The sequence below is a fragment of the Canis lupus genome, chromosome X (assembly GCF_011100685.1).
Source record: "Canis lupus familiaris isolate Mischka breed German Shepherd chromosome X, alternate assembly UU_Cfam_GSD_1.0, whole genome shotgun sequence".
NCBI classification, from domain to species: domain Eukaryota; kingdom Metazoa; phylum Chordata; class Mammalia; order Carnivora; family Canidae; genus Canis; species Canis lupus.
Genome location: NC_049260.1, coordinates 12,973,251 through 12,989,494, shown reverse-complemented (window position 1 = coordinate 12,989,494; position 16,244 = coordinate 12,973,251). Strand labels below are relative to the sequence as shown.

Sequence of the window (16,244 nt, the reverse complement as noted above, 5' to 3'; positions counted from 1 at the left end):
AACTGACTGGAACAGCCAAGGAGGCATCTGTAACACCAACTAGAAAGAAAATCATCATCCAAGGATGCTAGTGGAAGGGTAAAAAGTAAAAAGCACCAGCAACCTTGGCCGCCCTGAGGGCATTAATATGTTAGTCCAAAGTGCGTCAAACTGTAAAGCCCATTCTAATCCCTGGGGGTCTCAGTAAAGTGCAGTCTGGGCCAGCAGGTCTGTGGCAGGGCCTGAGACTGCATTTCTAGCAAACTCCTAGGGCAGGCCACCACTGGTTTCTGAGCCACACTGAGTACTGAGGTATAATCCCCACAGTGTGAAGCTTATGTGTTTTTATGCTCAGTGTAGCTTGCTGGCTATCCCCCAGGCACGTAATAATACTTAATTTTCCAACTAACATGGTTACAAATTCTTCCCTTTAAAGGAATACACTTCAGTTACCTGTACCATTTATACGAGCACAACATTTTACTCCATTTGGAATCATAAAAATAGAGTATAACTGTATTTTTATGCAGTATATAAAATCTTATTTTAGCCTTTTATTTTCATGGAGCAATGCACAATTAGGTTGTTTTAAAATGCAGTAAGAATATCATGTAAAGTTGATAGTAACAGCTGTAACATGTCTATTGTCATTTTAGGTTTTTTTTTTTAACTTTCTTTGAAAGCTTTGCTTTTTGTATTTTTTCAACAATATGAATTTTAGTGCATGTACCAAGAGCCAAGCACTGTCATATTTTGATCTGCTTACATCCAGGACTTTTAGCTACTTAAAGCATTTTATTTATTTTTTATTTTTTAAAGATTTTATTTATTCATGAGAGACACACAGAGAGGCAGAGACACAGGCAGAGGGAGAAGCAGGCTTTATGTAGGGAGCCTGACATGGGACTCCATCCCAGGTCTCCAGGATCAGGCCCTGGGCTCAAGGCAGTGCTAAACCGCTGAGCCACCCAAGCTGCCATTAAAAACATTTTCTATGTCCCCCCCCCCCCGAAAACTCTACTTAAAAAAAAAATCCAAACTTCTCCTCTTCAATAGGATTATTTTAGAACTTGCCAGTCATCGTTCCTGAACCCAAACTCAGTAATCAGCAACTGTGGCACAAGTGGAAATCCCTTGATAATGGGGTCAGTGGTTTCATAGAATACATGAATTTATTGCTATAACGCAAGGGATCCTAGCTGAGACAGCCTGGCCCATTCACAAGTGTGTATACCAAGCTACAAACAAGAGCAAAGCTTAGAGGCACACCCAGTTGCCTTGTTGACTATACCTTTGCCAGACGACCATGGATTAATTTTTATGGGGTCAAGAATATAAATATGTACATTTTTCCTATAAAGGATTTATAATTTTCCTATAAAGGATTTTTTATTATTATTATTATTTTTTTCCTATAAAGGATTGTCTTAATTCTATTCCCTCTTAGGAAATAAAGTTTCCTTTAAAAATACCAAAGTTTCAGGAAGCAAATGCCTCAGAAGTGTTCTGACATTAAGCCACCTTGTTTTTTTAAAATGCCGTATCCTCTAAATGTGGATTTGCTGGTGTAGCAGGATACAAGTGGTGAGTTCCAGAAGTTGTACTCAGAGGAACACAATTTTATAAGGACTGACAGGTTTAATTAAGACAAAGCTAAAACATTTATATGTGGTGATGATTTAAACAAAAACAAAGAGACTGTAAGGTGAATGGGCCTGTGAAGGTCATTAATATAAAAAGGACAAAATGCCCCGCTTTCTACAAAAACTGTGATGGGGAATTTAGGAAAGCAACAATATTAAATGTGGTATAGTTAAACAAACAAACAACAACACAAGAAAGAAAAGGCCCCAGGGAAAAACAAATGTTTTTACACAGTATTTGTCAATGTCAAATTGTATGATGTTTATACCATTAAAATCAACATAATTATTTTACCTTTTGGCATTTTAGATGGAATTTTAGAAAATACCTAGCAAGAAAATAGTCTTGAAAGTGCCTCTTCCTAAGTTCTTTGGTACAATTTGGTCATTTTGTTATCAATCCATTAAGTAAGTACTTTAACAGACATATATCAATGAAAATACAAGAAGTACAAATGTTTAGAAAACCACAATTGAAGAATAAATTATAATTCTGACCTCACAGAAAACAGAACTCTAAAATTTTACTTCCATTTCTGTGGCAAAGATATCCATAGTGACTACACGAATATCTCTAACTAGACTTATATTAAAGAAATATTACATAAAACATCCCTTTTTGATTATTAGAATAACTGTTCTATACACTTTTTTTAAAAAGCAAAAAAGGCAAGTTTCAGCTTGAAAAAAGAATCTTGAATTTCATAATTATAGCAATCTTTTGTGCCTTCTGATTCAGCAAGTGTCATCTAGAATTTAATATCAACTATAGAATGTTAAGGATTATTGTTTTATTTCAGGAAAAGCGCTAATTTTCCTCCTGCAGCATTTCCTCTATTTCCTTATCCCAGTTTTCATCTCGTTTCTCTGATTCTGTCACCACTTCATATTCCTGAAGTTCCTGTTGCAGTTCTTTTTCCCAATCTGCGGAATCTTCTGAAAGAAACAAATGAGAAGGAAAAGATTCTCTTTGAATTCACAATGCTTGTTTTTAAGAACTTGGTCAAGTACAGTTCCCTGTGGAAGTCCGAGCCATGGTAATTTTTAATGTCTCCAGCTTCCTCACTGTGTGTACTCAGAAAACCTGACCAAATTTTAACAGTAACCGAAGGGAAATACGATTAGAAAGATAAATCAGGTAAGTGCCAGACATTCAGGTGTTATTTTGCTTTATTAAAACCTCTGCTTTTGGGCAGCCCTGGTGGCTCAGCAGTTTAGTGCCGCCTTCAGCCAAGGGCCTGATCCTGGGGACCCGGGATCGAGTCCCGTGTCAGGCTCCCTGCATGGAGCTGCTTCTCCCTCTGCCTGTGTCTCTGTCTCTCTCTCTGTGTTTCTCATGAATGAATAAATAAATAAATAAAATCTTAAAACAAACAAACAAACCTTAAACCTTGAAAACCAAGTGTTTTAATTTTTTTTTGGCAGTGGTGACTCAAGGGAAAGGACACGGTGTGTTGCATGGCCAACCACCAATGTCATAGATATTTATTAGGGGCTTACTGGGTGCCAAACTCCATGTCAGGTACTGTGCGGTGACAAATCCAAAGTGTAACTGCCCTTGAGGTACTTATAATTTAGCTGGAGGGCCAAGACAATGAATATATAAAAGAATATTACGTGTTCTGAATTATAACTTGGGCAGGAATTCAATAAAAGAATAGCTTGCCTGGAGCAGCCAGCCAGCACCTTATGAATCCTGCCTCAGGGCAACTTCCAGTTTCCTGTGGGGCCTGTGCTACTAGCCATCACTGGCAAAAAGGGAACCCACGCACAATCCACTCTAGCTATCGCCTAGAACACATGGGGCTCTTGCCCATTGTCCTTCTGTGGTGGCTGGCAGCCATCTCTATCAGAAACAGGTAAGGGTAGAAGGAATCTGAGGCACCTAGCAAGCCCAAGTTTTCACTTCTCTTCTGGCCTCTCTTTCCCCCAGAAGCTCTTCCTTCCTCTTTTCCCAATTCTCTCCAGAGTCCCTCCGCAGTGTGCAAACAGGGTTCTGGTTCACCTCTGGGAGGCTAATTTTCTCAGGGTGCTCTCTGTACAACTAGGGGAAAGCCAGATTCCTTAGTGCATTGTAAGTCTCAGAAGGCTTCATGAAACACTCTTCATATGATGATTAACTCGACCCTTTGCTTTTCATCCAGTAGAAAGCCAGTCATTTGTCCTGATGTGCCAAAGAAAGCAGCCCTCCCTCCTTCTGCTTGTTCTTTGTCTCTAAATTATTATTATTAAAGATTTTATTTATTTATTCATGAGAGACAGAGACATAGGCAGAGGGAGAAGCAGGCTCCCCGATGTGGGACTCGATCCCAGGACACAGGATCATGACCCAAGCCGAAGGTAGACTCCCAACCTCTGTGCCACCCAGGTGCCCTAAATCATCATTATTATTATTACTAATTAATTAAGATTTTATTTATTCATTCATGAGAGACACAGAGAGAGAGAGAGAGGCAGAGATACAGGCAGAGGAAGAAGCAGGCTCCATACAGGGAGCCTGACATGGGACTCGATCCCGGGTCTCCAGGATCATGCCCTGGGCCGAAGGCGGTGCTAAACCGCTGAGCCACCGGGGCTGCCCCCTATTATTATTATTTAAAGGCAGCCTGCTCCTTCCCAGAAGCAGTACTCTTGTGGCACATAGCAGCAGGGAAAAGAATCTTCTACATAACAGTATAAACCCAAGAGGCGGGAGGGTGGCTCAGTCAGTTAAGCATTTGCTTTCGATTCAGGTCATGATCTCAGGGTCCTGGGATCAAGCCCCATTTGGGCTCCCTGCTCAGTGGGGTGTCTGCTTCTCTCTCTGTCCCTCTCCTTGCTCATGTGCACATGCTCTCTGTCTCAAATAATAAAACCTTTAAAAAAAAAAAAAGTAGAAGCCCAAGTAGAAGGCTGGAGGGCAGTGTCTCTAAGTGAAAGGGTATGCACTCTTTGTCGCCTGTTGCTAACCACATGTTCAAAGAGCTGAGGTGCCTTGGATCAATCACTTATCCTCTCTGGGCTCAGTTTCTCCTCTCTATATTCCTGGCCATGCTTAAGGCAGAGGGATGTGAGGTCTGGTCACGTGTGCAAGAATCCACCTTCTAATGGAGAACACAGTAAGTTACAATATGTTTGTATATCTGCTTCAGAATGACATTTTCTCCAATCAACTTCGGAATCAGAAAAGAGCACAGCTATTTTGTTTGTCTGGTACCTTCTAGGATGGCTGTCTCCTCCTCCTTTTTGTCAAGAACCAGTTGCTCCATTTCCTTCCTCAGATCCTCCTGATTTAAGTTACAGGCATCAAAGGCGTCACTGACAAACTCAGAAACCCCTGGGCTGGTAGAAATCTCCTCTTCATCCTGAAATACAACAAAGGAGCTGTGGGAACGGTTTTCTTAAGTGGCATTTAGCTTAGTGTCCCTTTCATCGCCTTCCTCCGCTAGTCAGACGCTCAGCTCACCGCTCTCCAGTCATCTCACCTGCACTGGTTGCTTTGGAGCCAGATGAGCTACTGCCTGAATCTACTAGGCTCTCTCACAGTTCGGGTCACCCCAGTCATTCAGTCCAATTCCTGATGCCAGGGAATTGCCTCAAGTCTTAGCTACAGGTCCTTAACTAGACAAGTGCTGGGCCCCTCTTCTTCAAAGCATACAAGACCCGTATTCATAAGCAGTTTCAAATGGGATCTGAGATAGTTAACATGAGTTACTTCATTTCCAGACATCAACTACTAGGTACAACGTAAAACTGTATTACCTCTTGAGTTTTAAGCTGAGATTTGATTACGACAGGTGGCGTTTTGGGCCGTACTGCCTCTAAGAAGTGAGAATAAAAGAGATAAAAATTGCTTGATTCAATTCTGAATACATATTATAGTAACAACTAAAATATCCACAAGTACAATGATACTAAATAATTTTCAGAAATGAGCTTTTATATTATGCTTTCAAGAAATAGCTAGGCGAGACCATATTTCAACCTCTTTCTTTGGGGTATATATATTTTTTAGGTCATCATATTTGATGCTCCTCATATAAGATTTCCAAACAAGAAATAAATTTTGACCCCAGTGTTAGCTGAAGTCAAATTCAGGAATAGTTCTGCTCTTTCTTTTAGGATAAGGAGAATTCAGTTATTTGTCAAATTTTCCTTTTGTCACGAATGCTAGGAAGCACAAAGTGAAGTGCAACACTCAGCCACAGCTTCCCCTCTTTCTCCTGGGCCACATTTTCTATCTTACAAACCTCACTAGGTGTATAGTCTTTACTGAATCCTGTCTTAAGCCCATTTTGATACACAGGCAGTATTTGGTGAAATGGCATTTTCTAATAAAATTACTGAAAAAAAATAGTAAAGAATAATTGACAATTGGGATTCTTTTTTGACATCTATATGCAAAAGGCCAAATTTCACTGTGTAGAGCAACCTCATGACATTTCCCTGACCTGAAATGCAGTGGCAGGTTCTTTTCTAGTGGTCTGTACAACCCGTACCTTAATATACATGGTTTTGCATAATTATTTAAAATTCCATGAACAGGTAAGCCTCTAGTAGGTATAATTAGTACCCATACACAGGTATTCATGAAACATTAAAAATATGACCCAAAATACCTTATTATTTTTTAATATCTTTCTTATTTTAATTAGTATTATTGATCTTAAATTGTTGCTGATATTATAGAACACTTCCCCAACAACCAGGGGTCAACTGTCACAGTAAAAGTCCAGCGTGCAATGTAACGGTGCCCAGGTCTGAGCTAGACACTGGTAACTTGGAGTGGAATGGAGCTTAGTTCCACTCTACAGAGTACAGGACTAGGGAACATCAGCTTGAATGAGAGGCAGAGAAACAAAGAAAAGCAGTGGACTGAATCGGTAGAGGATAGAAGGTATCAAATGTTACAGGGTAAAGGGCAAGGAAAGAGATGTGAAAATGACCAGTGGCCGAGGAAGAAATAAAAAGAAGTAAAACCCCCGAAGAACAAGAAAAAGAAAGCAAAGGAAAGGAAAGCTTGGGGGAGAAGTGTGAGCAGGGTCAGAGAGAGGGCATGAGAATGAACATTCCTTTGGAAAGGAAAGAGTTTTTCAGTAGATGACAATGACATTTTTGGTACTTACAAGATGACAAGCTCATGAGAGTCTCTAAGAATATTTTTCAAGTAACTTTTTTTTTTTTTTTTTTTTAAACACAGAGTTAAGTCTTCTCTGAATATACCTGTCAGTGGCAAGTCTTCCTCTCTGCCACGGCTCTTCTCCTCCTTCCCGGCGGCCTGCTGCTGGGCGGCCAGGGCTGTGAGCTGGGCTGACTGCTTAATCAGTGAGACACGGTAAAAGTAGTTCCTCCAAAACACTTCTTCCTTCACGCTTTTCAGGACAGACAACAACACATTTGAGAATGCGTGCAACACATGCAAATGCACATGGGGGTTATTTGTTTTAGTGGAGGTGGGAAGAGATGATTTTTCAGAAGCATTTTCAAATCTGAGTGAGGCTCAAAGGAGATTTTACTTGCTTTTGAACTAAAAGCTAAGGAACAGGATAAAAAGAATAGCTATCTTCTCCACAGCAGCAAAAGACAACTTACAGAACACCAATGAAACCTCCATATTTCTTGGTATTTTAATGATACCAACATTGCCCTCAGCAAAAACAAACAGGCACTGTTGTGAAACCAGCACATCAACCTGGGAGACTGCAAGCACAGCCAGCCAGGACTTCACTGGATTTGCTGTTTGCCGAAGGATTAAGAACTTTCCAGCAGTGACAAGAAAGGATTGTGGGTGTTGCTCCTTATGAAAGGAAATGTCTGGCAGCATGCAAATAACTTGGGGATCAGTAAGAGTGAGGTGGGAGATGACTGATAAAAAGACTAAAGTGCAGTTCAACCAGAGGACCCTCAGGGGTCCTCAAACTTGTCTGCATATGAGAATCACCTGGCAGGGGGTGCCAGGGACCAAGTAGGGTAAGGTGACTGGCCACATGGGGATGCCTTGGAATGGGGAATGTCAGCCTGAGCCGGGAGAGGAGGGTGTCTGAGCAGGGGAGTGGGTGGTGGCAAAAATGGAAGATTGGTTACACGCAAGGGGTTGATCAATTAAATAAAAATATTAAGGAGAGTGGAAACCAAGATTCTCGTGGTCAGAGAAGGGAGTTACAAACATTGAAAGGGAAAATTCTAGAATGATCCCTGCTGTGAGGTAGCACCATGAATACATGGTTTTCATTCAGTAGAGAATGTATGTGAATATACATGAGCACACAAATATTCCCTAGCTCTGTCCACTGAGTGGACCAAGAATAGTGACACCCCAATAAGCAATGAACATGCCTAGTGCTCAGATCTTGGTGTCTGTACACCATTTATAATGATGGCAACGATTATAACCATTGCATAAGACAGGATGGTGAGTCTATACAGATACAAATAAATACATGAATATGTCCCAAGTCTGATGAGGAATGGAATAGTTTTACAGAGTTCAAAGTACCTCCCCCAGAAAATACTTATTAATTTCAAAGAGAAAAGAAGTAACTTCACAGTCAAGAAGTCTGGCAGAGGGATGCCTGGGTGGCTCAGCAGTTGAATGCCTGCCTTTCATTCAGGGCATGATCCTTGGTCCAGGGATTGGGATCGAGTCCTGCATCAGGCTCCCCGCAGGGAGCCTGCTTCTCCCTCTGTCTATGCCTCTGCCTCTCTGTCTCTCATGAATAAATAAATAAAATCTTAAAAAAAAAAAAAAAAGTCCGACAGAAACCACCTTCATCAAGTGAAGTGCCCACAGTGTAGGCAGTAAAGGGGACAAAATGGGAGCATACACCACCTGATAGGGTGCAACAGATTATAGGACACTGATGAGACACAAAAACGAAATGCACCATGTGAGCCTGTACTGAGTCCTTTGCTAAAGAGGACACTGGGACAAATGGGAAACCTTGAATGGGGTCTGGGAATCAGATGGCAATAATGCATGAGTAACTGTTTCCTCATTTGGAGGGTTACGTTGTGGTTATGTAGAAAGACTTGTTTGCAGGAAATACACACTTTAGTGTATTTAGTGAATGCTTTAGCATTCAGGAGTGATGGAGCATCAGGTCTCAAAGGAGTGAAAAAAAAAAAACTTTTTATGCTATACCTCCAACCTTTTTACATAAAGGTGTGATTGTTTATTTATTTATTTATTTTTTCTTAATTTTTTTTTCATTTATTTATGATAGTCACAGAGAGAGAGAGAGAGAGAGGCAGAGACATAGGCAGAGGGAGAAGCAGGCTCCATGCACCGGGAGCCTGACGTGGGATTCGATCCCCGGTCTCCAGGATCACGCCCTGGGCCAAAGGCAGGCGCTAAACCGCTGCGCCACCCAGGGATCCCCAGGTGTGATTGTTTAAAACTAAAAAATAGGGCAGCCCAGGTGGCTCAGCGGTTTAGCGCCACCTTCAGCCCAGGGCCTGATCCTGGAGACCCAGGATTGAGTCCCATGTCGAGCTCCCTGCACGGAGCCTGCTTCTCCCTCTGCCTGTGTCTCTGCCTCTCTCTCTCTGTGTCTCTCGTGAATAAATAAATTTTAAAAAATCTTAAAAAAAAAACAACGAAAAAACAACATTGATGACTATGCTTACCTCAGAGCTATTAAATAAAATTCTAAGGGTGGAAGGCAAAACAAAATTCAACCAAAAACATAAAATGTATACCTCCATCACCTAACTAGCGATGGGGCTGGTGACCTGTGGAGTATTTTTTTTGTCTGGAGGAGTCACTCATTTTGTGTTTCCAAAACATTTCCTAATAGAAGTGACAAACCAGGGGGTAAGGAGAATGTTCTCTACCCCCTGGTTTACTAGAAGGGATGCGGGGTCTTAGAAAAAGGAAGGAATAGAAAAAAATCAACAAGAACTAAGAGAAAATTCTGAGACCCGGCCTTATGGATGAGAATAGGCCTCAGGTAAGACCCAAGAAGAACACATGGTTGTCACATCTGTGAATGGTGAAGCTGGGCCAGGAGACAGAGGCTGGCTTTATTTTTTTTTTAAAGAGAGGGAGTGGGGGAGAGAGAGAGAATCTTATTTGTTCATTCATTCACTTGAGAGACAGCACAAGCAAGGGGAGAGCCAGGAGGAAAAGAATCAGACTCCCCATTGAGCAGGGAGCCCAACATGGGGCTCGATCCCAGGACCCTGGAATCATGACCTGAGCCAAAATCAAGAGACGGATGCTCAACTGACTGAACCACCCAAGTGCCCTAACAGAGGCTAGGTTTTTTTAAAAAATATTTTATTTATTTATTCATGAGAGACACTGGGGGAGGGAGGGAGAGAGAGAGAGGCAGAGACACAGGCAGAGGGAGAAGCAGGCTCCATGCAGGGAGCCTGACGTGGGACTCCATCCCGGGTCTCCAGGATCTCGCCCTGGGCTGAAGGTGGTGCTAAACCACTGAGCTACCAGGGATGCCCCGAGGCTAGGTTTTTAAGTGACAGAGGTAAAATACAAGATTATCCACAGGGCTAGGCTGGGTAACAAGATGACATGCTGCTAGATGCAGCCCATCTTTTCTTTCATTAATTCCACTAATACTTACTGAGTGCCACATACATCAGGCCCCATGCCAGGTGATGCGGGGATGAATAAACCAAGTTATCTGCCAACACAGGTGGTCACAGGAATAATGACCTCTTACTTGTTAAGCTCTTACTATGTTAAGTAAATGCCAAGTAGCATTTCCCAAACTCACGTGCTCTCACAAACCTCTTTTTCTTATAACATCTCTTGGAAATAGTTCAGCAGGAGGCAGACCTAGCTTAACAGTAGGTCGTGAGGCACTATAGTCAACCACACATTTACCTGACCAAAAGAGAGTATGCTGTAGCTGCTAGAAAAGCTTAACAAAATCTTAGGCAGCATTAAAAAGTAATACAAAGGGTGCCTGGGTGGCTTAGTTAAGTGGCTGACTCTTGATTTCAGCTCAGGTCATGATCTCAGGTCCTGGGATTGAGCTCACGGTCAAGCTCCCACTCAGCAGGGAGTCTGCTTCAGGATTCTCTTTCCCTCTGCCCCAGAGCCCCATCAAATAAGTAAAATAAATAAATCCCTAAAAAGCAACACAAGATATACTATAGTGTGCTGCAATTAGACAACACTTTATATTCACTTTGGAGAATTCACTTTTGGAGGTTAAGTACCTGGATGGTGACTGGGTACAGAGATGAAGATACCCAGGAAACAAAAAAAAGAACTAAGGTCTTTACCTGGATAAGTTCAAGAATCTTAAACCATGAACATCACAGACAGAAGTGAGTTTAGCTTCCCATGAGGTAGTGAGCTGCCTGAATATTTTTAAAGTCACTTAAGTCTGAGCTCCATGAAATGTCCAAAATGAATCAGGTGTACCATCAATTTACAGCAGATTATGGGCAATGTTTGCTCTCTTGATAAAAACAAACATCTTGACTGTTTTCTTTCCTCTTGTTTCTTTCTCTTTCTTTTTCTTTTCTTTTCTTTCTTTCTTCTTTCTTTCTTTCTTTCTTTCTTTCTTTCTTTCTTTCTTTCTTTCTTTCTTTCTTTCTTTCTTTCTTTCCTCTTGATATAAGAGGAAGAGGTCACAGAGGCACACTAAAGAAATGTTCTGTTACCCTCTGGACAGAGTTACAATGCCCATGACATAATAAAGATTCTGAGGACCCCTATGATAAAGAAAACCATGGAATATAGCAACTCCCAAATGTCTATTTTACCACTTATGCTTTCACGGACAATTTTAAGGCATTAGAATGATATATACATCCTCTGGGAAACAATGGGCGTAGGTCACTGTCCAAGGCTGGAAAGGACTTGTGATTTCTCTACTGCCATCAGAGTGAAGGCCTCAGAGGGTGTCTGTGATATGAGAGCAGGGCCCTGTCTCATACCAGCATTGGTGTTACAGGGAAGTGTTAAGCACTACAAGGTATTTTGAAATACAGAGTGTTTGATTTTTTTTAAAAAGGTTTTATTTATTTATTCATGACAGACACACACAGAGAGAGGCAGAGACACAGGCAGAGGGAGAAGAAGGCTCCATGCAGGGAGCCCGATGAGGGACTCGATCTCGGGTCTCCAGGATCACGCCCTGGGCCAAAGGCAGGCTCTCAAACACTGAGCCACCCAGGTGTCCCTTGATTTATTTTCTAAATTGTTCCTATCTAATGATGGCTTCTGTTTACAAAAAGTGTCTCAAGTGTTCAAAGTTTCACTTCTGCATGCCAGGAAGGGAAGTCCTAGATTTGTGTGTGATGGCTCATTTTTTTTATTATGGAAGTTTCAACAAAAACAAAAATGGAGTGACTAGGACAAAGAAGCCCATGTACCCGTGACCTAACTAACAATCACCAATATTTTGCCAATCATGTTTTATCTATGCCCCTCTCCCTTGCACGCACACCTTTCTCTGGGTGTAGGATGGAATATTTTAAGGCAATGCCAGATATTACATCCTTTCATCCACAAATATTTCAGTAAGCATTTCTAACAGATAAAGAATTATAAAAAATGACAACCCTAATCTCTAAATCATCCCTAACAGAATTAATAGGAAACTGGAATCATATTACTCAATAGACAATTTACCTAGCCAGCAACAAACTAGAAATATGATTTACCAAATACAAATTCTCCAAATCTTTTATGAACTTTAAAATTACTCTCAGCAGTGAGAGGAAGTCCAGAATTGTCAATAACTCAAACTATGGAATCAAAGCTAGCTACCTGTCTGCCATGAGTACCCCAGGCCACATGCCCCAGCGTCCCCGGGCCTCTGGACAGTCCCAACAGCACTGGCAGGGAACCCACTGTGTGGCCCAAGGTGATTCAAATGTTCTTCAAGTTGATGGAGCCTTTAGGTGCAAAGGCCACCTGAACCCCAGAGCTTTGTTACTCTTATCTCAGAAGGAAGCAGTTAGGGCAGCCCGGGTGGCTCAGCGGTTTAGTGCCACCTTCAGCCCAGGGTGTGATCCTGGAGACCCAGAATCGAGTCCCACATTGGGCTCCCTGCATGGAGCCTGCTTCTCCCTCTGCCTGTGTCTCTGCCTCTCTCTCTCTCTTTCTGTGTCTCTCATGAATGGATAAATAAAATCTTAAAAAAAAAAAAAAAAAGGTTGCAATTTAAAAAAAAAAGAAGGAGGCAGTTATTCAGAATAGGTGCAACCCCGAATTCTGAGATGAAAGAGCTTCCAACAGATATATATACATGAACTGTTCAAAAGCCAACTCTCGGGATTTTGTGAGCATAATAGTTAAGAACAGATCAGATGATATATTTTTTTATGTCCTTAACTAAAAATAGCTCCTTTATTTATTTGTTTGTTTGTTTGTCGTAAAGTAACCTCTACACCTAATGTCAGGTTCAAACTCATGACTCCGAGATCAAGAGCCAGGTGCCCTAAAAATAGCTACTTTAGACACAATCTAGGAATTAGATTTGTAATGAGATTTTAGCCATAAAACACATGTTTTTCTTTTTAGAGGGGGAAGGGAGAAGGACGCCTGGGTAGCTTAGTGGTTGAGCATCTGCCTTTGGCTCGGGGGCGTGATCCCGGGATCCGGGCTCCCTGCATGGGGCCTGCTTCTCCCTCTGCCTGTGTCTCTGTGTCTCTCATGAATGAACGAATAAAATCTTTAAGCAAAAAGAAAAGGAGATGAAGTGAGAGAAGGGCTACAAAAATCCACCTCCAACATGTTAATAATTATGAAGAGTTTCACTAAAAAGGAAAAATAAGTAAAAGGTTAGATATAACTATTGTTCCGGGTCTGGAAGAACACTTGTTCTCTCACAGACAGAAGATCTTTGCTCCCATATGAACCAAAGGGCTAGCAAATATTTGTTAAAACCCCTGTTTGGCCTGCTAAACAAAGCACACAATGAACATGTATATATCTGTGCTCCCTTTGAAAACACTTCTAAAATAATAGAAAAGACATTAAGTAGATAAAATCCACACGACAAAGAGAATTGGCCAGGAAACCACAGCGGAAGCCAAAAAGGTAAAGGGCAAATAGTAATGTACTCCATCGACCAGAGAGTGTGCAGGAGGGCCAGCCAGCAAGAATAGGCCTGTCTACATGATCCTGGGGACCTGGGATCGAGTCCCACATCAGGCTCCCTGCATGGAGCCTGCTTCTCCCTCTGCCTTTGTCTCTGCCTCTCTCTCTCTCTCTCTTTCTCTGTGTCTCTCATGAATAAATAAATAATATCTTTAAAAAAAAAAAAAAGAATAGGCCTGTCTACCAGGCATCGGCTCAGAAAGACCCAGGGACAGGAGGTACCAGGCATCTCTGAAGGCTGGTGGAGGTTTGGCTCAAGACAAGAGGAATGGTGGCAAGGAGTGGCCAGCTGGCTCTGCCTCCCACACTGCCCCTTCCAGCCAGGGACTGTGTTCTCATGCAGCAGAGTGTGACAGTTAACTATGAGCTAAACCACTCCACACTCAGATAGCTGACATGGCTGAGAGGGGTCAGGCAGGAGGTGGATGAGTCCTCTTGGGGGAGGCCACCTAGCCCTCGGCTACTGAGCCTCCCTCTCCAAAAGGCCTGTGGGAATGCACAGCTCTAAGTGTTCCTTCACTACGGTGCCCTCAGATATGTAGGGCAGGTAAGGAAAACCTGCAACATGAACGACAGAGCTCAAGACAAACACGAAGGCTTTGAAGAAAAGCATTGAGACAAAAGAGTATTTCAAGGAAACTATACTTCATGTTCTCAGAGAACAGCAAGATGCCGTACCCATCTAAAAAGAATAGAGTGCTGGGATGCCTGGGTGGCTCAGCGGGTTGAGCAGCCAACTCTTGATTTTGGCTGAGGTTGTGATCTCAGGGTCATGGGATCAAGCTCCGCATTGGGCTCCCTGCTCAGCATGGAGTCTGCTTGGGATTCTCTCTCTACTCCTCCCTCTGGCACTCCCCCCACTCGTGCACATGTACATTCTCTCTCTAAATAAATTAATTAAATATTTAAAAAAATTAAAAACAAAAATAGAGTGCTCTAAAAAAGGAACACTCAGAGTAAGAAAGACTGCGGACTAAAAGTGCAGATTGAAAACAAGGAACTGGAATTTAAAAAGGTGATTAAGAGCCCGTGGTGGCAGAGGGGAAAGGAAAGGGACCTCTGTGGGGGGCCTCTGCTGATACCTGTCAGGGTTGTGTCCCTGAAGACATGATGCTTGCACTGGAGCTCCAAGCACAAGCAGGGACTTTTGGAAGAGAAGAGGGCCTTCGGGTAGAGGAAAAAGCTCGGGTGGGAAAGAGGACAGGAACACGTTGCCAAAGGGCAGAGCCTGAGTGGAAAAAAGCAGTGGGCCAGGTCCTGATGAGCTTTGTAGACCTTAGTTTTATTTGGAAGACACGGGTACGTTGGTTGTTTCTGTAGGAACTATGTTCTCACTTCTAACTGGGGATAAAAGAGCACATCTCATCTCCACCCTAAATTTCCTATTAAGTCCATTCTCAGTTTTGATTCTATGGCTCTGTGTGTGTGTGTGTGTGTGTGTGTGTGTGTGTGTGAGTGAGACAGAGACAGAGAGACAGAGGGGACAGCAAGAGCATGAGCGAGCAAGATGAAGGGCCACAGAGCCTGTTTTTTATGAAGAGAGAGTAGGAACCTGCTCTGGCTCCCATTCCACAATTTTTCCCTGATACTGTGCATACGACCAAGGCCATTAGAACACACAAGTACACGCTGTGTGAACAGCACTGCTCCAGCTCAGGAACATACTGCTTACAGTTTAGGAACAAGGGCGAATCTCATCCTGCTCAGCAGCTCGTCTTCCTGGAGCATGACTAGGGCAACAGGGTACATCTGATCAAAGTCAAAATTAAACTGCACTCCAGCTGGAGGGTCACGAAGGAAATTCCTCTTGTCCTTTGATGAAAAGGGGAAAAACATGGGGAAAACCATAGGATGTGATTAATATGTAACAATGCATCATTGATTTGACAAACACCAAATTCTAAAGATTTCAGTCACAAAGTCGACTGAAGTATCATTAACCTGTCGGCTGACCAGAGTGGAGAATGACCGATCCTGTCATATATTTAACAGTCTCAACTGAAGAGAGCCTCGTGGGAGACCAGGAAATTCAATCATGCAATTAGTTGAAATTAGAGTTTGAAATCATATGAACACGTCTGTTTCAGTGAGCACTTTAGGTATGTGAAAACTAGTGTTGAATAATCTTAGAAAATTGGCTACTTAAATCTTAGAAGCTGGCTATTAACAGCACCGGTCAGTTTCATCTCATCTTGCCCATGTTAGATTTTAACAGTATTTTTGTTTTTGAGAATTCCTACATTAATAAAGCAAGAACAAACCTGAACCAAAATGGATTTTAGTTATTTTACCTTCCAACCTAAAAATTGCAAAGTCTAAAATTGCCCCATCATGTTTCACCTGGATTTCTACAGCTGCAGCTGTCTCCAGTCCTGTTTTTCTTACTCAGAGCAACCCACTTTCTACCCTGCCCAAGAAAAACATGTGTTTTACCTATCACTAAAATCCTTCAATGACTCCTTTGTCACCTTTAAGATGAAACCTAAACTCATCAGAAAGGTATAAAAAGGTCTTCATGATTTGGCTCCTTATCCACACTTCCACCTGTATCCTGCAGTCCAGTC

The 16,244-nt window shown here is 42.2% G+C and overlaps 1 protein-coding gene across 2 annotated transcripts in view; it reads right to left on the bottom strand.

Moving 5' to 3' along the window:
* Positions 1-1,597: 1,597 nt before the first annotated feature.
* The window catches only part of SYAP1 (synapse associated protein 1), a 32,151-nt gene continuing 17,504 nt past the window's right edge, over positions 1,598-16,244 (bottom strand). The window contains exons 5-9 of one of the 2 annotated variants that reach the window (XM_038586899.1): positions 15,353-15,492; positions 6,825-6,973; positions 5,364-5,422; positions 4,819-4,966; positions 1,598-2,555 (exon numbers count right to left, since the gene is read on the bottom strand). In XM_038586899.1, coding sequence (XP_038442827.1) covers positions 2,431-2,555; positions 4,819-4,966; positions 5,364-5,422; positions 6,825-6,973; positions 15,353-15,492 — 621 coding nt within the window. In that variant the 3' untranslated portion in view covers positions 1,598-2,430. Of the gene's footprint in view, positions 2,559-4,818; positions 4,967-5,363; positions 5,423-6,824; positions 6,974-15,352; positions 15,493-16,244 lie in introns of both variants that reach the window. The other variant, XM_038586898.1, reaches the window with a different exon arrangement.